The sequence below is a fragment of the Pseudonaja textilis genome, chromosome 15 (assembly GCF_049901715.1).
Source record: "Pseudonaja textilis isolate UNSWEBS1 chromosome 15, rPseTex1.2, whole genome shotgun sequence".
Taxonomy (NCBI): Eukaryota; Metazoa; Chordata; class Lepidosauria; order Squamata; family Elapidae; genus Pseudonaja; species Pseudonaja textilis.
Window position 1 is genome coordinate 11,808,124 of NC_142004.1, and position 24,637 is coordinate 11,832,760.

Below are 24,637 nucleotides of genomic sequence, written 5' to 3' on the forward strand. Positions count from 1 at the left end.
TATATCTATGTTCCAATTATTTTAATGTAAGCAAAACTGTTAGGTACACTAAACTGTGAGTGCAATCCTTTATGTTACGAAGCCTGAAGCCCCAAATTAACTTTAGCTGACAAGCAAACGATGCTTCTGTTAATACACCAGCTCTGCTTCAGCATAAATGGAAATGTCCCCTGTGGGTGGATGATATTTATGGGTCTGTTGCTGAGATTCCTGACTTTCTGGGAATAGATCCTGTTTAGTGAGTTTTATGTTCCTCATTTCTGTGTATTCGTCAATTGTGGTTTCTGTCCACCTCTTCTTTCCCCTCCATTTGGAAAAACATGTTTGTTTGGGGATTAGTAGCTCACAGCCTTAATTCCACCTCCATGTTACGGGGACAGTGGGTGGCCGATGGCTTAGCTTCAAGACTACCTTCGTAAGCATTGCTACTAACCTGATAGTTCTCTCCTCGTTGCAAAGTCCCAGCACAATTTCCGCAAACTTACAGAGCCCTTTGGCTATGGTCAGCTACCACAGAAATGATACCACGCGGACATGCCGGGCACCTCCCAGAAATCCTTGGCTGTGCAGTGGAGACAACCTTGTTTATTTAGCTGAACTGTTACACCAGGCGCAGAATCTAGAAAGGGCTGGGAGCAGATCTAGAATTTTGTAGCATCCTTTTTTCCAAGTGGAGGGGGAAGAGCGCTATAAAATTAATGCCCTGTGCAATTACTGGCAACATGACCTTAGCTGACCTCAGAAAAGGACACCGCCAAGAACCCCCCCCCCACTTATCAACTGAAGAAAAGCAAAGGCGAGCGGACCCCATGGGGCTGCTCAGCGGGGGACGCGGCCATAAAGCTGCTAGTCACCTGGCTCAGTTTGAGATGGGGGCTCATCACTGAGGCAGGTGTGCTTGTGTTTAAGGCCGCTGGGCAAACCAAAAGCCTTCGTGTTTCCTTGGAGTAAACCTTGAGATGTTGCTTCGGTCAAGAGGAGGATTAAGGGGAGGGTCCTGCCTCTACCTTCCTGCTAAAGCCAGAGAAACAAACCTGGGGTCCCGAGGTGGCCTCTCCCCCGGGGACACTGGAGCTGTGTCATTGTCTCAACCACCTTCCTTTCAGTTCAGATAGAACTTTGACTCAGTAAAGATGGACAGGTCAATTCTGAGTGCAGAAGAGATGGGAGGCCACCAGAAGAAAGTTCCCAAACCAGCCCCCCCCACACACACACCTGAGAGAACAGACAGGGTGGGGCTGAAAAGGTGGCAGGTGCAGCCAAAACCTGGCTGGGATTCGGCGTCCTCGAGATGGAAGGGAGAGTTAATCTATGGCATGGAGGCCTTTTTCATTCGCTAACATACCACGTAGGATACATTCAAAAATGGATTTTCTAAGAGATGCTGGAGGATTAGATTAGGTTGCCATAGACCAGAATTGGTAAAACAGAACAGCAAAAGCTTGTGTAGCGTCTTCATCTTCTTTTAGCTGGCAGAGTTGGAGGGAGCTTCTCTGGATAACCTCAAGGCTATGCGGAAGAGGTACAAGTATCCAGCTCGCAAAAGTCTAGGATACCTGAAAACCAAGAACGGCAGTATTAAAACGTCTCCAAGGGAAACGTGCCCACCCTGGCATCCGAGAGTGTCCCTCAACTTAACAAGGGCAGAATTCAGGTCCCCCACGACAATGGTTAAGCACACAGCAGATCAAGCAGACAAAATATATGGGTGCATCCTTTACATTTATCTCAAAATCTCAGCTACCTGGAAAAAGCATTTTATCAGAGTGCAGGGTTCAATTATCTGTGCTTCACCTGGCATCTAATTTCAATGCTTTCATTCAGGACCTCAGCTATTTTGGAGGGCAAGCCACACCGTCCCGGCATGGGATGGAAGATGACAGGGCCTGCTGGTCTTGCTGAGTCATGGGTGATAGGAGATCCTGCCTCAAAAAGGGTTTTTTTTCCTATTGCCTCCCACAGTTGAACAAAAGTATTTGTTAGACAAAATTATTCAGCCTTGCCAAGTATGAACTAGGAACTGTTAGGGACAGAACGACTGGTTTCCAATTTTCCTGTCTGTCCGCAGAGGTTTCACGTTCACTGGCTCCAATTCCATTTAATTTAGGAACTCAAAGATCCTGTCGAGCTGTTTTTTTTTACTGATAAATATTTGTAGCTGTGGGTTAAACTTGGTGCTCTCTGAGCTTGGTTGCTTTCTTGCAGGTGCTTCATTACCCAAACTAACATCATCAGTACTAGTAGAACCCCTCAAGCTGTTTTAAAAAAGAAAAACCAGCTACGTTAGGCCTTAAAGCATAGAGTTAAGGTAAATGTGTTTAGTTTCTATTCTTATATAACATCCATAAATAGCCCAAGTACATAAACATTCGAATTTGTTTTGGGGTGAATGGCTTGACTTTCTTTTCTGGACGGAGCAAATCATAGCTGGCTGAGGAATTCTGGGAGCTGAAGTGCACAAGTCTTAAAAGTTGCCAAGTTTGGGGAGCCCTGTGAGATTTGATTCTCCTGGGCCCTTCTCAAAGCCCCTGGTGTCTTTCAATGCACCAACCATACACAGGCGGGAGAGAAAAGGGGAGACTCCGCTGAGGGCCCAGCCTGGCATCGGTCTCCTTCCCAAGGACAGCTTACCTGCAGAGGTGCAGCTGAAGACGGATTGGGCAAGCTGAAAGAAAGACTCTCCAAGAATCGACTTGAAGTCCACCTGGCCTGCGAAGACGAGGCCTTGAGTAGCGTCTTTAAAGAGCAGGTCGCTTCCTCCGTATCTCAGCGACTCAAAGAGCTGAAAACCACTTGTCTTGCTTGATTCCTGGAAGGAAAGAGGCCAAACTGGAGAGCAGGGACTGCCAGTCATACCTGTTGATTGGGGGAGGGAAGAGAGGAGGTGAACAGGTGGACTGCATGGGATGTTGTCCTAGTGGTCGTTCTGCTGCTTGCTTCGCATTGCATCTTTTGCCAGCTTGACACCGGCAATGGCGGGAGGGGGAGAGATTGGAATATGGGGGGTCTGGGAGGGGGGGCATTGGGTTTGAAGCAGACTCTGGGGAGCCCCAACCCAGTACGAGAGCAGCCGAAGGAATGTGGAGACGGGAAAGGCGTGATCGAAGGCAGGGTCCTTTTCCAAAACAACCTGAGAACTTTTAATTGGACATTGATTGATAGTGGGGGGGAGGGGTGGACAGGGAAAAAGGGGGAATTAATTGCATTAATTGATTTTGGGGCCAAGGCAACAGATCCTTCCCGTCTCATCTGTAACCGCTTTGTTCTCAGCAAAGGCTACTCTTGGGAAAAGAAATGAGCCAGGAGTCGGTCTTCTTTGCTACTTGAACTAAGTGCGATGGAGGACAGATGTCCTGATCATTGCAATTTGTGTACTCAATAGTCACAACTTCTACGCAATGAAATCAGTGTGTGCGTGTGTGTGTGTGTGTGTGTGTGTGTGTGTATTGTCATTTCAGCATCACTGAATTGCAAGCACTACAGGTTATTCTTGACTTAAAACCATCCATTTAACAACAGTTCAAAGTTAACGACAGCACTGAAAAAAGTGACGTGTGATCTGTCTTCAAAGTTACGACTGCCGCGTCCCCCATAGTCGCACGGTTGCAATTTGGGCCCTTGCTAAGCAACTTGCATTTATGGTTGCAGCCTCCTGCAGTCACACAGTTGCCATTTGCGACCTTCCCAGCCAGCTTCCAACAAGCCAAGTCAACAGGGGTAGTCAGATTCCCTTAATGACCACTTAAGGGAAACACAATTTGCTTAACAATCATGGTGATTCACTTAATGACCGAGATAAATATGACTGCAAAATCAGGTCCTCTCATGTGATAACTAGATTAACAACCATAACTCCCTAGTGTCTGAAATTCCAGTCCCAATTGGGGTCGTAAGCTGAGGACTCTCTGTATACCCAACTATTTTCCTTTTTTCTTTGTTTGCAGTTGAGGTGCCCAGTTAGAGTCCTTCAAAATGTTTATTAAAACAGTTACATCCATAAGACTAAATATTTGCTCTGCTTGGAAATACATGTGGGAAGAATGAAAAGTGGCCAACTCTGAGCAGGTCTTTCCACAACTGGGGTGCCAATAGTGCGGACTCCTGACTCTCTCTGGATGCTGTCCCTGGAAAAGAGAGCAAGCCGACGGCTGGGAGCCCTGGGCCAGGGACCCCTGCAAGCATCCAAGCCTCCACCTCATTGGAAGTGGACTTTCTGGCTCTCCTCCAATCCGATGCCGCAGCCAGGGTGGATCCCAAAGACTGGCTGCCTCTCACGGGGATGATGAGAGAGAACTAAGGCTAAAACTTTGATTCTTTTTGTTAGTTCTCATTGTTTTTATTTTTTGTTTTAAATATGATTTTACATTGTGTAAGCCGCCTTGAGTCACCATGGGCGAATAGGTGGCAATATAAATTAAATCAATTAATCAATCAAATACATACATACATACATACATACATACATACATACATACAATGAACGGTTGCAGGAACTGGGCCTAGCTAGTCTAGGGAAGAGAAGGACCAGGGGAGACAGGAGAGCATCTTCCAGTATTTGAGGGGCTGCCCCATAGAGGAGGAAGAAGGGGGTCAAGCTATTCTCCAAGGCACCCAAAGGCCAGACAAGGAATAATGGATGGAAACTGAACAAGGAGAGATTTGACCTGGAAATAAGGAGAAACTTTCCGACAGAACAATCAACCAATGGAACAGAAGTTGCCCTCGGAAGTTGTGGGAGCGCCATCAGTTGAGACTTTTCAAGAAGAGACTGGACTGCCATCTGTCAGAAATGGTGTAGGGACTCCTGTTTGGGTGGGGGGTTTGGACTAGGTGACCTCCAAGGTCCTTTCCAACTCTGTTAATGTGAATCTATCTAAGATGATCAAAGGTCTGGAGACTAAAATATGTGAAGAATAGTTTCAGGAACTGGGCCTGGCTAGTCTAGGGAAGAGAAGGACCGGGGAGACATGATAGCAGTCTTCCAATATTTGAGGGGCTGCCACAGAGAGGAGGAAGGGGGTCAAGCTATTTTCCATGGTACCTGAATAATGCCAGACAAGGAATAATGGATGAAAACCGAACAAGGAGAGATTCAACCTGGACATAAGGAGGAGTTTTCTGACATTGAATACAATCCATCCATGGAACAGAAGTTGCCTTCAGAAGTTGTGGGAGCTTCATCACTAGAGGCTTCCAAGAAGAGACTGGACTACCATTAGATGACCTGCAAGGTCCCTTCCAACTCTGTTAATCTGTATGTATATACACTGAATTAACTCTTCCCCCAAGACGATGCACTTGAAGGAAATAAAATTGCAGGAAGATGAACAGATCTGCAGGCAGACGTTCTCCCTTCCTGTTCTGACACATGATAATACTGACACGCCTTCAAGCGTCAGCTGTCAAGCTTACCTGGGACTTTGCCAGGAAATCCTGGATCTTAGTGACAGTCACCGGCCGGGTCACCACAACGCTGGGAGGAACAGCGCCCAGGTTGCAGGTCCTCCAATTGGTTATGGGTGCTCGGCTCCCATCTGGGCAAAGGAGTCCAAAATCCCCGGGAGAGCAGCCAGCGGCCCATCCCGAGCTATTCAGATCTGCAAGGAACAAAGTGACCGACTTGAGCTATTTAGCATCGCAACGTTTTCTGCGAATCTCCCCAAATAGCGATATATGATCATTGCTGATTTTCTGAGCGCTGAACTTGAAGGACAGAAAAGGTTCCTAGCCAAAAATCAATCGAGGTTTGGTTGGGGAGGAAAAAAGCAGAAATGGTGAATCCGAAGAGCAGCTCCATGGAGGGAAGAGACCTCCAGAGTCAAAGGCGGATTCCCTCAGTTTCTGAGTCTGCAGCTCCTCTTGTTAGCGTCCATTCTAAGCCAATGTCTCCCCGTCTAACTGGATGCTTGCTGGCTTTGTGCTTGTGGATTTGCAAGTGTGCTTCTTTTTGCTGTGACCGTCCCTGGTGCTGTTGCTGGCTACACGTCCGGAGGCCCCACAGTAAAAGCCCAGCCCCTCCTCTCCTCTTCTTGCTTTCTCTCCCGGCTGCTCCAACTTGCAGGGGTTCTGCCATCCAACAAGCTCACTGGGAAAGGAGAAGGCAGACTATAGCTTCCTCTTTCTCCCCTGCCTCAACTCTTCCATTTGGGCATCTGTAATGAAGCTCTTTGGTAGAGCCGGCTGGGGAATTCTGGGAGTTGAAGTTCACAAGTCCTTAAGTTTCCAAGGTTTGACACAGAGGTGGGATTCAGCTGGTTCTGGCCAGTTCTGGAGAACCACTGGTAGCGGAAATTTTGAATAGTTCGGAGAATCGGCCAATCCCATCTCTAACTCACCCCGCCAACCCCATCTCTTCTCCGCCTCCCATTGAGTCTCAGCTGATCGGCTGGGTCTCCTTTGGTTGGCCTGCCCAGGAGAACGGAGCTGGAAAGCAGGTTAGTGGGGTGCGGAGGGAAGGGGGATTTTGCAGTATCCTTCCTCTGCCACGCCCACCCACACCCACAGAACCAGTAGTAAACATTATTGAATCCCACCACTGGTTTGACACCTTCGGCTATAACATCTGGAGGAAATTTAACCTGAAGATTATCATGGCGATTTACCAAAAGCTGAAAAGATAACAGAAAATACCTTACATTCAATGTTCTGAAGTAGGTTATGATGTTCCAAGAGAGCCACATCACCGAAGCTTCTCCCAGTGGGGTCACCCAAGAGGCACCTGGAAGATTTAAAAAAACTGTGCCAAAATGAGCTTGTATCCAAAGGAATTTTGTAAACCCACACAAAATCGCAAGTCCCAAAGTCAGGTCCCTCCTAGCCCTTAAGGCCTGGCCCCATAGTAATATTTTACTCAGAAGAGAAGCTTTTTCTCCAGGGTGGCTCACCTGAGGGCCCCCAGGTTGCCATAGTACCGTTCATGATGATTAGCGGCACACCTGGAGGACGCCTTGACTCTCCCCTCTTGTCCAATGCACACTTTGCAGAGGTTTCCACTGGCTCCTGGCATGCAGCCTTTCCAAAAAAATTTCTGGTATGCTTTGAGAGAAGCGGAAAGGGCAGCGGTTACTCAGCGGGATTATGCAACGATGCTTTTTCACACGGCACAGCCAGCCAATGTGGGCAGCACTACTAAATAGAAAAAGGTGAACTTTGGCGTTCCGTATTAACATACCCCAAATACTGACTTCTGATTGGTCCACACGTACAGCATTATGATTGGTCAACTAAACGGCAGTGATTGGTTCGCTAGGAATCAACTGCGATTTGCTGAGCCAATCGTGGGAGATTCAAGGACCTGTCATTGACCGGCGAGCCGCGAGCAATCCCTATATGGAGGGCTGCCGCGGCTCCAAGATCTTGTACAGATCTATACATGAAATAAAGAGCTTGAAGTACACTGGTCTCACGTCTCTTTCGTACCCGATCTAACATTTGGTTTCTCAGAATATTAGCAGGAGGGGGCTTTCCCCAGTCTCCTGATTACAGTGCAAAATCAGGGAGGGATGCAGGCAGCAAGCAGGAAAGCATCATTGCTACCATTTGGGTAACTGCTCAAGCGCCTCTAGGTGTGCAGGCAGCATAACCTCTGCCGAGCAGCAGCTGAAGAACAAGAATGGGGGAACCAGAAGCTCTCCCCCCTTCCCCCCCCCCAATGTTCATGAAGTCTAATGTTAGATTTAAGTGTAGTACACAAAATTATCTGCTACAATCGGGGGTGGGATTCAAATTTTTTAACAACCGGTTCTGTGAATGTGGCTTAGGTGATGGGCGTGGCTTGGTGGTCATCTTATTGGCTGGGTGTGGCCAACTCAATATCACTCACATCGAGGCACGCATCTCCTCGCCTGGCCTCTCATGGCTGCAACAGTCGTAAGTGTGAAAAATGGTCATAAGTCACTTTTTTCAGTGCCATTGTGACTTTGAATGGTCACTCCACACAAGCAAAATGCCAGCAAAGGAGGGGAAAAAAAACTCCAGAGAAGTTCCTGAGACAGGAAGTCTAGTCCTGCCAAGAACGTAATAAGGGTTAACGGAGAGGCAGTTTCTGTAAGCAACACCAGAATGTTTCCTTCCTGCCTTCCTTACAGGATTAGGCCGGGAATTTCTTCTAACAACCGGTTCTCCGAACTGCTTGGAATGTTAACAACGGGTTCTAGCGGATAGGTGCGAACCTGTAGAATCCGACCCCTGGCTATAATGTCCTACCAGTCAATGACTACTTCAGCTTCAACCACAACAATTACAAGAGCACACAGCAGATACAAACTCAAAAACCACTTCAAACTCGACTGCAGAAAGTACGACTTCAGCAACAGAGTGGTCAATGTGTGGAATGAGCTACCTGACTCTGTGGTTACATGCTCTAAGCCCCCCACTCCTTTAACCTCAAACGATCCACTATTGACCTCACCCGCTTCCTAAGAAGTCTGTAAGGGGTATGTGTAAGCACACCATCGTGCCTACCGTCCCGGTCCCCATTTATTCATACCTATTTCCTGTATTCTTACTCATGTTTATACTTTTACCTAAGATCTTGTAAGAGATTGACAAATCAAATAAATCAAATAAATAAAAATTAAATTAAATGAACCTTCCAGATGCCGCTGCTCCGCCACTGACTGGGAGGCACAAAATGCTGGAGTACAGGGCTTGCAACCTTTACTGTACAGGGAGTCCTCGCTTAACAACTGCAGTTTGGGACCAACAACTCAGATGCTAAGCACTGTGGTCACTAAGCAGAAAATAATGTGAGTGTTCATGACCTTACTTCCCCTTTAGTCCTTAAGCAAGGTGCCAGGGTTACCAATTTGACTTTCGCAGCTGTTTGTTGCAAGCCAATTGCAAAGCACCAAACGGCCATTGCGCAGCCACAGGATGTGGCAACAGTCGTAAATGCAAGGATTGGTCACAAAGCTATTTTACACCGCTGTAACCTTGAACGGTCACTAAATGAGGTAATCGGTAAGCGAACCATACCACTACCCCAAACAGACCCTGTGCGTAATCTGGGGGTTCTCCTGGACTCACGACTCCTGTTCAAAGAGCAGGTGGCAGTCGTGGCCAGGAGGGCCTTTGTGCAACTGCGGGTTGTGCACCAGTTACGCCCTTTCTTGGACCAACAGTCCTTACTCACAGTCACTCATGCCCTGGTCACTTCCCATCTTGATTAGTGCAACACGCTCGACACGGGGCTGCCCTTGAAGAGCATCCGGAAGCTCCAGTTGGTGCAAAATGCAGCATGGTTTTGTGCAGACCCTGGTGTGCACATGTATTACCCCTCCTGTGGGAGCTGCATTGGTTGCTGATTTGCTTCCGGCTGCAATTCAAGATGTTGGTTGTCCCCTTTAAAGCCCTTCATGGCTTGGGACCAGGTGATCTGAGAGAACGTCTCCTGCCTGTCACATCCACCCAACCCGTCAGAGCAGGGAGGCAGGGAATGTTACAGGTCCCACCCCCGAGGGAGATACACCTGGGGGGACCCAGAAGAAGGGCCTTCTCCGTGGTGGCTCCCTCTCTCTGGAACATCATTGGCCCAGGGATTAGAGTGGCCCCCACTCTCTCTCTCTTCCGAAAGGCGCTGAAGACCTGGTTCTGCCAGCGGGCCTAGGGAACCCAGAGAGGGAGGGAGACCATCAGGTGGCTTGTGTGATCTGCTGTTGTCAGGGAGGGGGATGGCAGTGGGTTTTTTATTTTTTTTGTTTTTGTTTTTCCCAAATTTTGTTCTATTGTACTTTGCTAATTTATTTGATTTTTTGTTAGTTTTTATTGTTTTTATTTTTTGTTTTAAATATGATTTTACATTGTGTAAACCGCCCCGAGTCGCCACGGGCAAATAGGCGGCAAAATAAAATAAAATAAATTAAATTAAAATAAAATAAAATAAAATAAAATATAAAATAAAATAAAATAAAATAAAATAAAATAAAATAAAATAAAATAAAATAAAATAAAATAATAAAATAAAATAAAATAAAATAAAATAAAATAAAATAAAATAAAATAAAATAAAATAAAATAAAATAAAATAAAATAAAATAAATAAATAAAATAAAATAAAATAATAAAATAATAAAATAATAAAATAAAATAATAAAATAATAAAAAAAATAAATAAATAAATAAAAAATAAAAAAATAAATAAAATAATAAAATAAAATAAAATAAAATAAAATAAAATAAAATAATAAAATAAAATAAAATAAAATAAATAAAATAAAATAAAATAATAAAATAAATAAAATAATAAAATAAAATAAAATAAAATAAAATAAAATAAAATAAAATAAAATAAAATAAATAAAATAAAATAAAATAAAATAAAATAAAATAAATAAATGTTATTCCTCCCTCCCACCAACAACAACTGAGCCAACTATTTTTAAATGTCAGCTCTTGGGTGTTATGGGTTTGACAGGCTGAAAAGCCTCAGATGACTGCTCCGTTTGAGCCTCAGGAATCAGAGATATTCTGTAAAGTGGCCAGTCTAGTTCGGAAATCCGTAATCAGAAACACAGCAAGATCTTTTGCCGGATCTGCCCAGGCGGTTAAAGATGAAGCACAACATGAGCAAAACAGGCACCCAGGCTGGTAATCTTCTTAGAAGGTTATTTTAAAAAGAGACGGGATGGAGGACAGGTCCATTCAGAGCTCCTGGCCCTGAAGACTCAATGGGTCGGGGAGCAGTAGACCCCCAACCACCAGCTGCAGGGAAGAAGACTGAGGGAGGAATGTTCCAGTTTCCTCTTTGTAGCCACGCTGGACTTGGGAGAAGCAAACTGGGGGACTAAGAGGGCTTTGCTGAAATCAAGCAGATCTGTTCATAGGAAGAAGATCTGTTGGGAAGCTCATCTCAAAATCTGCTCTGTATCTCAAGTCCACCAGGTAGCAATAGCAATAACACTTAGACTTATATACCGCTTTATCGTGCTTTGCAGCCCTCTCTTACGTAGTTTTACAGTCGTCATATTGCCCCCAACAATTTGGGTCCTCATTTTACCCACCTTGGAAGGGTGGAAGGCTGAGTCAACCTTGAGCCTGGTGAGATTTGAACTGCCAAATTGCAGGCAGCCAGCAGCCAGCGGAAGGAGCCTGCAATACTGCACTCTAACCACTGCGTCACTGAGGCAGATTCTGCCTCCTTGAGCTCCTGTTGTGCGTACTGTGGATCCTGAATCCTTCGACCCCAATTCTGACACCTTCAAAATGTCTTATTCCTACCCACCACGAAGCTCTCTTTGCTAGGCAGATGGGAAGGCTTACCAGAGGTGAGGTTGCAGGTGCTGCTGCCATTCTCCAGGGCCCCAACAGTGTACTGTGAAAGCAGCAGCCACCCACCTGGGCTGTACACATGGCTGTGGCAGGAGCGCTTTCCCCTCAGGGAGTATCGGCTTACTTGCTGGTTGGCCTTTCTTACCAGGACTACGAAGTAGAGTGGAGGAAGACCTGTGTGGCGAAAGCACACCGTTAATTAAAATAGCCTTAATCTTCTTGAGTTGATTCTCTGTTTGGGTCCATCTGGTGGGGCTATTTTGCAACTCCTGTAAGGACTTGCCTTTCCTAACTCAAGAAAGTAAAAACTCTTGAAATTGAGTATTTCAAAAGGAACCTTTTATTGAGCAGAAGTGAAAACAGGACAAAGGCAAAGCAGACTCTAAACCCCTTTAGGCAGTACAATTAGACTTAAGGCATTAGAAATCCTTCCCGCCAGTCCAATGTGGATTCAGCCAATCCACAGATGTGCAGATGTTATTGTAACGGCTGTCCTGAGAACCAGATAAGCAGGCATTCCCAGGGTCATCTTCTGATGGCTTTCAGAGTGAAACAACCCACATGGCCCTCCCCCCTAATACATTCCCCCAAAGGTGAGAAAATCCCAGGGCACTCAAGCGCCAGGATAAATGCTACAGAATAGCAGTTGTCAGAGGCAATAAGGAAGAATGACATTCAAGGTCCCCCCCTTCTCCCAATTGAATGGCAGTATCACTTTAGGGGTCTGACATCTCCCTAGCACTTTACCTGCTTTTACTGAAGTGATAAGCAAGGCTGTTTGCGTATTGCTTTAGAACAGCGATAGTTGATAGTTTTGTAACTCTAGAAAGTGCTTTCAGTTGCCATGACCATCGCTGTTGCACAGGGCAGCTCTGCTAGTGGCAGAAGAGGACAGAGAAACACTGTGTGGCCTGAGCTCTCTCAAAACAAACCACACTGTTTTTCCACATATCACATTTACTGCTGTTCATTTTATTTCATTCAGGGAACGTTACTTGTCAGTTGAAAATGAAAGGAGCATAAAGAAAACATACCTCTGAAATCAGTAACAAGCAGTTAAAACAATACTTTAAAAAAAAAGAACTAGACTAGGAAGTCTTTTAAAACTCTACAAAGTGCAAACGGACATTGATGCCGTGATCCGAAGAAGAAGAGTCTTTGTGGGGACAGAGACTGGATCTTCCATATGCCCTCTCCTTCGAGGTGGCATCCCGTGAGGCCTTCTTGGTGGCTCAGATAAACAACTATTTAGCACAGAGTAGACTTTCCGCTGCTGGCCATTAAATGCTATTTTGCTCAATTATAAATATGTCAGTCTGCCTATAGCAAGAGAGCATTAGATCAGGACAAACCATGTGCCAAAGCACTGCTGGAGGTACAGCACGCACAGCACCTCCTCTGTTTATGCTCACTCCCACTTACCCCCAGTGTGGCTCCGCAGGTCCGGTTCCTCCCTTGTGGAAGAAGCACATTCTTCTCCTGTGGAGAAGAGACAGAAGGCTGAAGAGCCACTCGCTCTCCAGGGCTCCCCAGACAGGAGCAGTGGGTTAAAAAGCCGACGTCACGAGTTTGCGCTCAGGAAGGAAATGCCCTTCTCCCTCACATATGAGAGATGCACAATGACTGGGCTGAGACCTTCTGGCCCAGGATTTCAGCACTCCGGCCTCACGGTGAGACCTCCTGCCTCTCTCATTTAGAAGAAGCCGCCTGTGACAAAACATAGTTGCTGCGTAGCCGCTTTGTGTTAAACTTCGCATCCTTTCCAGCCAATCTTCCCTTTCATGCCTCGTCTTTTTAGTTTGTAAGCACAATGGCGACCGTCCTACCCACCCCACCTATAAGCTGACGCTGTCTTTCTAAACGATGCTTTGAAAGATTAAACATTTGGGGTGGTCATCCAGATAGTTGCTCCTCAAGAGCTTCCCAGGTGGGCTTCTTCCAATCACCTGGACCATGCTGCTTCCAAGGGCATACCTGGCGTTTCATTTTTCTACGTAGGGTTGCAGTGAGAATCAAACCTTACCGTAACACTCTGCGGCCACAGGGGCAAGTGCGCAGGTCTCCGCAAAGTATGCATGGGTGGCATCCAGCGTGACAGCATCTGCCTCGTTTTTCTGTCGTGTGAAGAACCACTTGGTTAGCTGCAAGACGCCTGCCCCTTTTCAGAGGAATAGCTGTTCTTGCAAGATGGGATGGTCTGGTTGGGACCATGGCCTTTTCCAGCCAGATTTGAGTAAGAAAATAATGGTTCTCAGAAAGTGAAATGGGAAGCCAAACTTGCAAGCAGAATCTTAGAACGCCACGTCCTTTCTGGGCAGAATTTGTACATTATTTTAAGCCATGGTTTACCTAAGCATGATTTATTTAAATAAACCACAATTGGCTGGGTTCACAAAACATGCAGAACCATAACTCACCGTTCACAAGCCATAACTGTTGGACTAATATTATGCCATGCCTCAAACAAATCCCCCGGCAGCTTTGTGCAGAGGGCCACGTTCCCCAAGGACCGCTCTTTCTGGCTTGCTGAGCTCCCCAGATATGGCCACTGAATAAAGAAGCTGTTTCCGCCATGTTGGTGTGGAAGGTACAAGTTGTGTGAGACATAAAATAAGTATCCACTGAAAAACAAAAAGGGCCTCCAACTTCACTCTTCCCAAACCAGCTCTGCCCGTATGTCTGACGCAGTTCCACCCAGTAGGTTCTACACTGACTTAGTGCCAGGCATGCATCAAACGTTTCACCTTCTCCCTCGGCCTGCCTCTGCTTGGCTACTGGAACCAGGTTTCTGCTTGTAAAATCCCCAGGGCCGAAAGCAATATACAGATGATACAACAGTGGTGGGACTCATCTCCGGGGGGGGATGAGTCTGCCTACTGAGATGAGGTGGACCAATGGTTGCTTTGGTAGTGTGGAGACAATAACTTGGTCCTCAACACCAATAAGACCAAGGAGCCTATAGTGGACTATAGAAGGAACAGATCAGATATCTAGCCCTGGCTTATCCATGGAGACCGAGTGGAGCAAGTGGCCAGTTTTAAGTTTCTGGGTGTTACCCTAAAAGAGGACCTGACCTGGGGTGCCCACATTACACCCCTGGTCAAAAGGGCCCAGCAGAGATTATACTACTTGAGGCTTCTTAGGAAACAACTGAATGAAAAACGGCTGGTGACCTTCTACTGCTGCACCACAGAGAGCATTTTAACTTACTGCACCTCTGTATGGTTTACCAATTGCACAGGGACAGATAGGAAAGCACTCCAGAGGGTGAACCTCATTGTCTAGAGGATCCTGGGTTGCCCTCTCCCCTCTTTGGAAGAGCTTTAGAGCTCCCGCTGCCTTAAGAAAGTTCAAAACTTTCTCAAAGATCCATCTCATCCTGGGAACCCTTTTTTGCACTATTACCATCAGGCTGACGGTACAGAATAATAAAAACAAGAACAAATAGGCTGAAAAACAGTTTCTATCCCAGAGCAGTAGCTCTGTTGAATTCTACTGCGTAGTGCAGTGTTAGTGCGGTATTGGGGGTTTTCGGTTCAATGTGCGGAGGGTGAAGGATGTGAGTTTGTGTTTATTTTCATGCTCAGCGCATCTTCAGGGTGCACTGAAGATGGTATTTGATTTCGTTGTACAAGGTGCAATGGCAATCAAGTAAACTAAACAAGGTGAGCAGGTGCTTATCACTCAACAGCCACAACTCACTGCACGACTGGATCAACTACCCCTAGCAGCGTCCTGTGAGCCAGTCTCTCAGGTACCGGGGGGGCGGGTCAGAGTTCCAATCCTATGAATAGGATCTGGTCCAGTGATGGCTAACCTTTTCGTCATGTGCTGAAAGTGCGCACGTGCCTGCACCCATAATGAAATGCAATGCGCATGCGACTCTGCCTCCCTACACATGCGTGTGCGACCCCACTGTGCCTCTGCGCATGCACGCGCCCCTCTCACACACGCCCCTCCCCCCGCGCATGCGCAGCAGATACCCGACAATCAGCTGGCTGGTGGGAGGCACGTGTGCATGCGCAGTGGACCTGATCCGGGGTGACAGCTTGCGTGACAGCAGAGATGGCTCTGCGTGCCACTTCTGGCACATGTGCCATAGGTTCACCATCACGGATCTAGTCTGAGTCCAGAGGTATCCCTCACACGCCTACTCCATGCAGCTTTGATAAAAAGCCCTACATGGCTTGGGACCAGGTTGTCTTTTCCCGGTCATGTCCGCCCAACCCACTAGAGTGGAGAAGCAGCGAATGTGAGGAGTCCCCTGTCCCTTCCCCTTTAAGAGGACCAGGAAGAAGGGCCTTCTCTATGGGGGCTCCCTCCCGGTTGGACATCATCCAATTGGCCCCCAATTTGACACTCCTTTGCAAAGACCTGAAGATGTGGTTGCAACAGTGTGTCAGGGTTCCAACGGATGCCCTAATTAATTCATCAGCCTTGAGCCAAGTTTCAAAAGAAATTCAATTATTTATTAGGAGCAACTTGTTGGCACTTTCCCAAGTGCAGTCGGCTCTGCTCCACATAATTGACTGCCCACCAATGACCCTGTTTTCCACCCTTCTCCCAGGGTATGTCATAAATCATGTTCTCCAATGGAGCACTTTCACAGGCTGTAGGACACACACCTCCCCAGCTTGCTCCGGTAACCTGGGATACAATCTGGAGAAAGGTATGCGTGGAATGTGCTTCTGGTCACAGCAACTGAGCTGCTCCATCAGTTCTCCACCCTCACCTACCCGCACTGCCTATGGCAACTCAAAAGCAGGCCAGGAATGTTTTACGAGCTGACACAGTTGGGCCTGGAGACCCCAGGATATTAGGGAGACCATCAAGTTGCTTGTTATTGTCACCAGGGGAGTGGTGGGGTTACTGCTTTTTGTACTGGGGTCTTATTCTTTGTAAGCTGCCCAGAGTCACTTAGAGTGAGTTGGGCCACCATATCAATTTTCTTAAATAAATAAATCAAACATTATCGCCAGTCTGATGACGGACATGGCACAAGAAGAAGAAGAAGAAATAAACAAAAAAAAAACGGCAGGGGTGGGTGGGGAAGCCCAGTAATTTCTTTAGGACATGTTAGGCCCTCCTTCTGTTGGGGAACGGCTTGGAACTCTCCCTCCCGCCTCCGTTTTGACCCGTTTTTCTCACAGGACATCGTGTGTCTTGAAGAAACCACTCACCTTGATGAGCTCAAGGCAGCCCATCATGGAGTCTGCTTGGACACAGACCAGGGGGTCGGACCTGACATTCAGAGCCCACTCCTCACATTTATGGAGCTCCAGGTCACTGATACAGCACCAGCGCACTAGGCTGTTGGACAGAGAGCTCCCTGGGGAGGCAGGAAAAGACAATCAGAGGTGGGCGGAGAAGCTGCCCTGCCCAGGTGCTGGAGAATGCGCCTTCCCTCACCTTCGTGTCCCAAACCCTGCAGGAGGGTGACGTAGTCCAGGCCAAGAACCTGGCTGATCTCCGTCTCTTCTCCCAGCAGCTGCAGGTGCTGAGTGGCGTCAAGGAACAGCAGGTCCCTCCCTCTGAATGGCGCAGACGCAAAGAGCTCAAACCTGGCCTTTTCTTTTCCGCTGCTTCCAAACAGGTGCTAAGAACCAAAGACAGCGATCACAAGTCCTCGCACCCAGGCAGCAAGCAGGCCCTACCCAGGGCAGGGGACAGGGGTGCATCTGCCAAGGACCAGACCGTCTGCAAGCCCCCTGGACCGCCAACAATGCGATTTTCATGGAGGAGCTCACCTGATGGCCAAGACCAGCAGCAAGGAGACGAAAAGGGATTTAATTTAACTGCGACGGAATCATCTCTCAAATAGGACATATGCCCAACCACCCTCAGGTTGCCCCCAAAACTATGGGTTTTTTTTTCCTAGCTACATTGCCACCTGGTTATGGGCAGCTGGGACTTCGGTGTGCTACTCAGGGCTTTGTCTTTCAAAAATCTGCTTCCGGGAGCTTGGCCTGGGGATGCTCCAGGAAGCAGCACAGGAAGGATGGCATGGTGATCTGCGTGATCTGGGCTGGCAGCAAAGACTTTTGACAACATCCCCACAGCAGCTGGAGTTTGCCACTGCCGGGCTATCAGCCACCCACGGTTACACCTCCTCTTTTCCTGCCAGCAGGAGAGTACACAGCACATGCTTTTGGCAGAGATCTTTTAACCCGGTTGCCAGTTACAACAGGCTAACTAAACTAGGTCAAGGCCAACAAAGGCCTGCATTTATGTCCTATTGCACCGGAAGGACACATGTCTCGTTTAGCTTAGTTTGTTTTAAGCCAGAATTTCTTAAGAACCTTCTAAAATAAAACTAAGTTGTAACGTATTTCTCCTTCTACCCAGCTATGAGGAGGGAGTGAGGAGGAAGAATCCTTGGGCCCTCCGGCTCAGTTTATTATTTGTTAAATTTATTTGCTGCCTATCTTGCCCTGGGGCTACTCTAGGTGGCTTACAACAGTAAAAACAAAGAAATGACAAGAAGTGTAAAAGCAACAGCGGTAAAATATTGAAACAGCAAAATAAACCATGAAAATATGATAATGAGATTAAAAGATAGGTGGGAGGGAAGCAGAGAAAATGTGGGAGTGGGGTTTGTTGTCAGTCTAGCAGCCACCCCGCTCCCGTTCTTAATTCTGGATCCTGGCTTAACATCTTATATCAATCCCAGCGTGTTTTGCCTCCCTCGGAGCCCGATTTCTTCCTCCTTCACAGTCACATCCTTTCAAGAGCCTTTCAGCTGACGTGCATTTCCCGAAGGAAGCGCCCTTTCCCCAGGGGGCAGTGAGGCTGCTCTGAGATATCTGGAATTGCAAGAGGAGAAGCATCCTACAAAGCTTCCTAAGGATATAATCCACCCAGTGGGTGCGATCGAGGAAGGAAGACCCAGCCAACCCCGAGGTCTCCTGTAAAACCTTGGGGAAAACACCTGATTATTTGGGAGCCAGGGCAAAGGTGTTGAAGAGTCACTTCCATCAGCTAAGCAACAGGAAAACAAATTTGCCTCAAACCCTTGGAAGGAGAGATGATGCAAACCAGCCTTTCAGCCTTAGCAAGAGGCTGGAGATACCTGGACTTTGATGCCCAGAGTTCCCAGCTGGTATGCGAATGGACCTCAGGCACCAGCCCCAAATCATCGCTCTTCTTGAGAATCGGAATCTGTACCTGTTTGCCAGGAGATACCTGAATGACCTTGAGAAATTTCTTCGCTGTCCTCTGCAAGTTGCGGCGTGTGACAATTGCGCGGCCTGGTCCGCTGCCCAGGTTGCAAGTAGAGTAGGCCATCAAAGGCGCAGTGGATCCATCAGGACACAACAGCTCGTACTCTTCCCGTTCCCAGTCTTGGCAAGAGGAAAAAAAAGGGTTTGGAGCCGGAGCCCCCATCGCTGCCCCCCGCTGCAGGACAGAAGGACCACAGCTTGCTCGGCCACTAAGAGGGCAAAACAACTGGCTTGGTCCTGGGTGCAGGGAGGAGAAAGTGCCTGGCCTTTTCAACAGGCAATGGCTTCTGGGGTTCTTGGCGTGGCTTCCTGACCAGTCTTCTTATCAAGAAGAGAGATTTAGGTTGAAGATAAAAGATCACCTTATGGCCATGAAAAAGACACTGTGTGCAGCTCTTGGAAGGAAGGGAGGGAGGGGGGATTGGCAAATGACTATCCTTTCATAAGGCGTAAAGTCGTGGCTGTGCCAGTCGGCTTGGGGCCCCAGTGGGGGATCAGCGCAATGGGGGTGGTTGATTGAGTAACAACAGATCCCACCCATGCTGCCCACACCCTCCCCAGGTGTCCTTGGTTTCAATGTCTTTTTATGTTTTAACTGTATGTGTAACTATAAGCCACCTAGAGTTACCCTATGGTAAGATAGGTGGCCAATAAATTTTATAAATAAATTTTGTATAAATCAATCAATAATACAAGAGAAGAGGGTGAAGTTTGATCTCAACGCTGCAGGGTCCATTTTAATCAACTGCATAAGTCAGGCACCGTCCCGGGCCAAAAGTTTACCTGTAGCACTCATGACTGTGAGGTGATCCACAAAAGCCACCTCTGCCAGCCCCAGCTTCAGGCACCTGCGCAGATGAAAGGGAGGTCAGTAGATGAGCCTCTCTGCCTTGCTTCTAACGTCATTGTGACGAAGCACCTGAGTGAGCCCAAGAGCACCTGAAGGCGCCCTCTGAGCCATAGAAGGGTTCACGAGGGCTGGCCTCGCAGAAATGGTTCTTGTCCCAGATGTACGACTTCGGCCCTTGGCAGAGAGCACACAGCTTGGGATAGGTAGCTTCGATGCCAGGGATGCAACTGGCATTGAAATAACCACTGATCGCTGGCAACAGAAGAAGAACGGAATGAAAAGCAGGTATGCATGAAGGTATGCAAAGATATGTTTTCATGGAGGAGAGCCCAAACTACTGGGATTTGTGGACTTATTTCAACAACGTGTACCTGAGGTTGCATGTTAAGGACCAGCCTACATAAACAATTTATCCAGAGTTGTCTGACTAACGCATGAGGCACACAACACACTGTGGCGCAATTCATTGTTTTGATGCTATGTTCCCTAAATAGCCCGTCTGTCAGGCTCCCAAACCCATGCTGAGTTACTTCAAAGAACAGGTGACATGGCATCCAACTGTTTATACAATATTATAGTGCTGAAGTCCCTCCAGCTACCTATTCTAAAAAATGCTGGCATTTTTGTCCAAAATCTCAATTTAACCATCTGTGAGATTTTGAGTATGTTATTTCTTTATTTTATTTTGCCATCTCCACCAAATACTCTCACACTGTTAGGCAATGACCGGTTTACGGTATGGTGTATTGTATGAACCCAGCCATAGTGTGAATGTCACAAACTGCGAGGCCTCCTTATGGCATTATGGAATGATCAAATCTGTTCAGGCAATGGTCATTCCCAATGGCAATGGTCAGACACAATTACAGCATGAGACTGAATATGATATGATGTGATTCAGCCATTGTCAGGAGTCCATCATAGTGTAGCATCAAGTTCAAAAATATACATTCCCATCTTACAGCTGACCATTCACCTATTAGGATCAAGAACCTACAGAGATGTAATCCCAGATTCAGACAAAGTGGCAGCTTTTGTCCACTCACCTTGGCTGAGGGGCTGGCCTGAGACCCACATCAGGTCGCTCCTAGCTAAGAGGAAGCCCATGGGAATATTCCAGCCCGAAGTCCACCTAGCTCCATTATGACAACTTCGGACTCCTTTGAGCCTTTGGACATCCAGCGTTCCACGCTTGGCTACAGCCACTGCAAACACACAGCTACCTAAGATGGAGAAAGTTAAGAGTGGAAACAACATTCACTGGTAGAGAACAAAACTGCCTGTGGTGAGGAACCTTTTGCATACTCCGGATTGATAAGGAACCTAACCAGCATTTTGAAACATTCTGTTCTGCAGGAATTTATTTTCTTAGTTTAAATTCAATCTGAAAGAAGTTATTTTAAGTCATGTGGATGCACCTGGGATCCAACTCCAGCAGAATGACCAATGCCATGGCTTTTGTCCAATGAATTTTGTGAACAATATTTGGTGAAAGTGTAAATAAAGTAATAAATCTTGGCCTTACTGAAATAGTTCTTTACTTACAATGGATGGAGGGGTCTAAATAACACTGCTCCTCACGTTAGCTCCAGAGGCCAAATGTTTATAACACTCTTTATACAAGAGTCTCTCTTTCCCAGTTCTTGAAAATAAAGCCCCAGTACAGTTCTGCTCAATTACCTTCTTACTTTTCATATGCATTCGCAGAGAATCATAGCCTCCATATTTTCTGGGATGAGAGGAAAAACCCTCTATGGAATTCTAAGCACAGATGATGGTGTGGCCAAGATCAATGGACCTTCGAGAAGGCCAGTCCTATAGAACCTCTCTGGATAAAGAGAGGAGAAGTGATTGCTCCTTGTGCTCCAGAGGCTGCTTCTCACGAAGAGACCACAAGACAGCAGTCATGGATTTGAGTGGCAGTAGATGGGGGAAGCCATTAAGCTCTCAACCGCATCGTAGCATATGTGGATACAAGGTTCATCAAGCTGCATGTTCTAAGCACTTTTGGAATATAATTGTTTTAAAGTTAAAAGAGGTCTTCCCAGCCACAAGTTTGAAAAACTCTGTGGTGAGTGATCCTTTATTCCAGAAAGCAGGGAAAAATTAATAATTTAAGTACATGGCAAAAATCTAGGTAAGAATTTAGTCCAAGAAAGTTTGGGACCAAATAAATTTGAAATATTATAACTTTTGCCTCAAGACTTTAAAAGTATTTAAAAACAAAATAATATGTTTGTGGGAAGAGAAGTTGTTTAACGTTTCAGGAAAGAGATGATAGACGGAAGCAAAAGAAATTTGAGATGCTATTACAGAAATGACCCCAAGCAGAGGCCAAAACGAAAGAAAAGCCTGCTTTTAAATTGGGTGGTTAGCATAAAATGATAAAGGTATTACACTGGAGACATTCAAATTAGTTTTAAAGAAATGTGAAAGAAGCTCGCAGCTATAATGGCAACAACAATACCAGTATTTGCAAATGCATTAATTTTAAAAAATATTTAATAAAGAAATGAAAAATACAAAGCAGAATAATTTTGAAGGATTTACAGACCAACAGGATAGAGATAAAAGAAATTCAAACCCACGCAGAGAAAAAAGTAAAATAAAATAGAAGTTGTGGGCTCTAATCCAGAGATGAAAACTGAAATGGAAATACAGGTGATAAGCTGAAAGATGAAAAACGACCTGACTTATTATTGGATTTACAAATGAGAGTTGTTAAAGTTGTCAAGCAACTCCAATATTAAAGTGTTCATCCCAAATGATATAGCTAAATATCAGTGGAGATTCTCATCATCCAGGGCATGACTGTCCCAAAGGTGCTTTTAAAAATGCAACTGGACTCTCTTTATTTTTTCTTTGAAAACGTTTCGCAAAAGTTACATTTTTGAAAAGCATCTTTGGGATCACAAGTAAGGAAAGAAAATTTGGATAGAGATCAAATCCTATGACAGCTTCTTAATGAAATAAAGATTAAGATTCTTAAGAGCAAAAGAAAAGACTATAAAGTCAACCTGTCTCATGAGGGATAAAATAACAAATATTTTTATAAAGTTCGGAGTACCCTTTAGGGACTTTTTGCTGCTCCTGGATGGAATCGTTTAATGATTTGTGGATAGTTAGTGCTTGGGAGTTGGGAAAAAGTGATTCATGTCATAGAATTATTAATGGTGGTCAAGAAATGCGAAGTTGGCTTGTTACAAAGAAGATCGGAAGCAATTTCTGTAAACATTCTTTTTTTTTTGCCCTCTTTTTCTTTCTGTACTTTTCATTTTTTAATGTCAATTGGTCTTATCTATTGCTCTCGTTAACATTTCTAATCCTTTTTTGAAAAAGGAATAGCCCTGGGTATAGTGCCCAGGTCTAAATCTCACTGGCATCAGTGAGCTTTCCTGGTAAGGAGACCTGCCAGAGTGGGGCAGGTGGCCCAAGGCAACTTTCTGTAGTGGCGCAGTGGTTAGAATGCAGTACTGCAGGCTACTTCTGCTGGCTGCAGTCCAGCAGTTCAATTCTCACTGGCTCAAGGTTGACTCAGCCTTCCATCCTTCTAAGGTCAATACACTGAGGACCCAGATTGTTGGGGGCAATAGCTGACTCTGTAAACCACTTGGAGAGGGCTGTAAAAACACTGTAAAGCAGTATAGAAGTCCAAGGACTATTGCTATTGCAGGCAAACTCTGCCCACTGCCAGGAGTTCAATTCTCACCAGGCTCAAGGTTTTGACTCAGCCTTCCCTCCTTCCAAGGTGGGTAAAATGAGGACCCAGATTGTTGGGGGAAAGAGGCTAGCTCTGTAAACCGCTTAGAGTGGGCTGTAAAAGCGCTGTGAAGTGGTATATAAGTCTAAGGGCTATGGCTATTGCTATTTCCTATGTGGCTTCTTTTCTGAAGAAATTTTGCAGCCTGATCTTTTCCTCCAGCACCCGGCCTGGCCAGAACCTCCCACTCACAGTGGCCTTTTGTCCTAGAAATCCCTCCTCTGTCAACAGCCTTGGACAAGGAAACTCCCTGACTTTCTCCGGGCCCTGGTCATAGACTCTGAGACATCTTGAAATGGCCATACTGGATGACTTCTGCTTGCTGTGGATGAGACGATCTGCAAACTACCACACCCCTGTGCCCTGCCCTATGAACTCTATGACTGTGTGACAGAATGCAGTCAATGTTGCACACTTCTTGGCAAGCACCACCCAAACTAGGCTTTTGTACATTTTACATTTTATGTTCTTAAGTTTGTACACACACAAAATCTTAGTAACGCTGGACTTCCGGTTTGAGCTTCTTCGGCGACAGACAAAAATCCACGATCGTGTGCGGTTTCGGTCTGGGCTTGCCGCTGGAGCGCCCCAAGCCGGCTGGTTTTGGGGCTAAGCCACCCTGTAGAGGTGGTGAAGAAGGGGGAGACTGCCAGCAGGGTTGAGGAGAGCCGCATCTCTCCTCCTCAGCTGGTCAAACTCCCTTTCCCGAAGGCGGTTGCAGCGGATGGAACTAATGGAACTTAAAAAGTACAAAGAAGATGCACAAGAAGGGAGGGATTCTTTTGGCTTCGTTTTTCAATTCTTAGAAATGGAGATTTGGAACTATGAGAAACAACAAGAAACGTCTGCAAAACAAGAAGACTGGGACAAAGAAGAAGCCATTTTTAATGAACAAGTAATTCTATGTGGGGAAGAAAAAGGAAAGGGGGGAAAGAGAATGGAGAATTTAAGACTTAAAAAAACAACCAAAGAAAAGAAAAATAGTTCGAAAAATAAGTGTAATATTGGAAAGCAACAGAAGAGGGGAATAGATAAGAGAGAAATAGAGGTAGAGAGACAAAGGGGTAAAAAGGGGAGAGAGAAGAAGAGAGGGAAGAAGGAAAGGAAAAGAAGTTACAAAGGACAGAAACAAGATATAGAGAAATAGGGCCTATTTAGAGATAATGGGTGAAAATTTAACTGAAAAAGGGATTCTGTAAAGGTACATAAGATTGTATTGTTATATTAGTAATAGAAATAATTTTAGAAAATTGGAAACAATGTATGATTAAAATGAGGGATAAAATAGTTACTGTAATCTAGTGAAATGTTTGTTAATAAAATAAATGAAATAAAATAAATGAGAAAATTGAATTAGGAAGGGACAGGAACATTTTAATTAGTTAATGTTTTATAAAATATAAGTGAAGAGGAGGGGGAAATTAATTATGGAAAGCTTATAACTGTTCCCATAGAAGTATGATATTTAATTGAAAAGTAATGTTAAAGAAGTTAAGATTTTAATGAATATTAACATTAATCATAGAATTGAATTGGAAT

At 45.8% G+C, this 24,637-nt stretch overlaps 1 protein-coding gene across 3 annotated transcripts in view; it reads right to left on the bottom strand.

The window, feature by feature from the left end:
• Positions 1-6: 6 nt before the first annotated feature.
• Positions 7-24,637, bottom strand: part of LOC113447094 (serotransferrin-like) — a 28,507-nt gene continuing 3,876 nt past the window's right edge. The window contains exons 4-17 of one of the 3 annotated variants that reach the window (XR_015739642.1): positions 20,385-20,561; positions 19,428-19,590; positions 19,272-19,336; positions 18,433-18,608; positions 16,678-16,864; positions 16,449-16,597; positions 13,292-13,578; positions 12,691-12,747; positions 11,260-11,442; positions 6,885-7,035; positions 6,636-6,718; positions 5,413-5,597; positions 2,632-2,809; positions 7-1,556 (exon numbers count right to left, since the gene is read on the bottom strand). Coding sequence is in view for 2 of the 3 variants with exons in the window: in XM_087913563.1 (XP_087769689.1) it covers positions 1,510-1,556; positions 2,632-2,809; positions 5,413-5,597; positions 6,636-6,718; positions 6,885-7,035; positions 11,260-11,442; positions 12,691-12,747; positions 13,292-13,382; positions 16,449-16,597; positions 16,678-16,864; positions 18,433-18,608; positions 19,272-19,336; positions 19,428-19,590; positions 20,385-20,561 (1,892 nt within the window). In the remaining variant the exon portion in view is untranslated. The remainder of the gene's footprint in view (positions 1,557-2,631; positions 2,810-5,412; positions 5,598-6,635; positions 6,719-6,884; positions 7,036-11,259; positions 11,443-12,690; positions 12,748-13,291; positions 13,579-16,448; positions 16,598-16,677; positions 16,865-18,432; positions 18,609-19,271; positions 19,337-19,427; positions 19,591-20,384; positions 20,562-24,637) is intronic. The other 2 variants (XM_026717103.2, XM_087913563.1) reach the window with 2 other exon arrangements.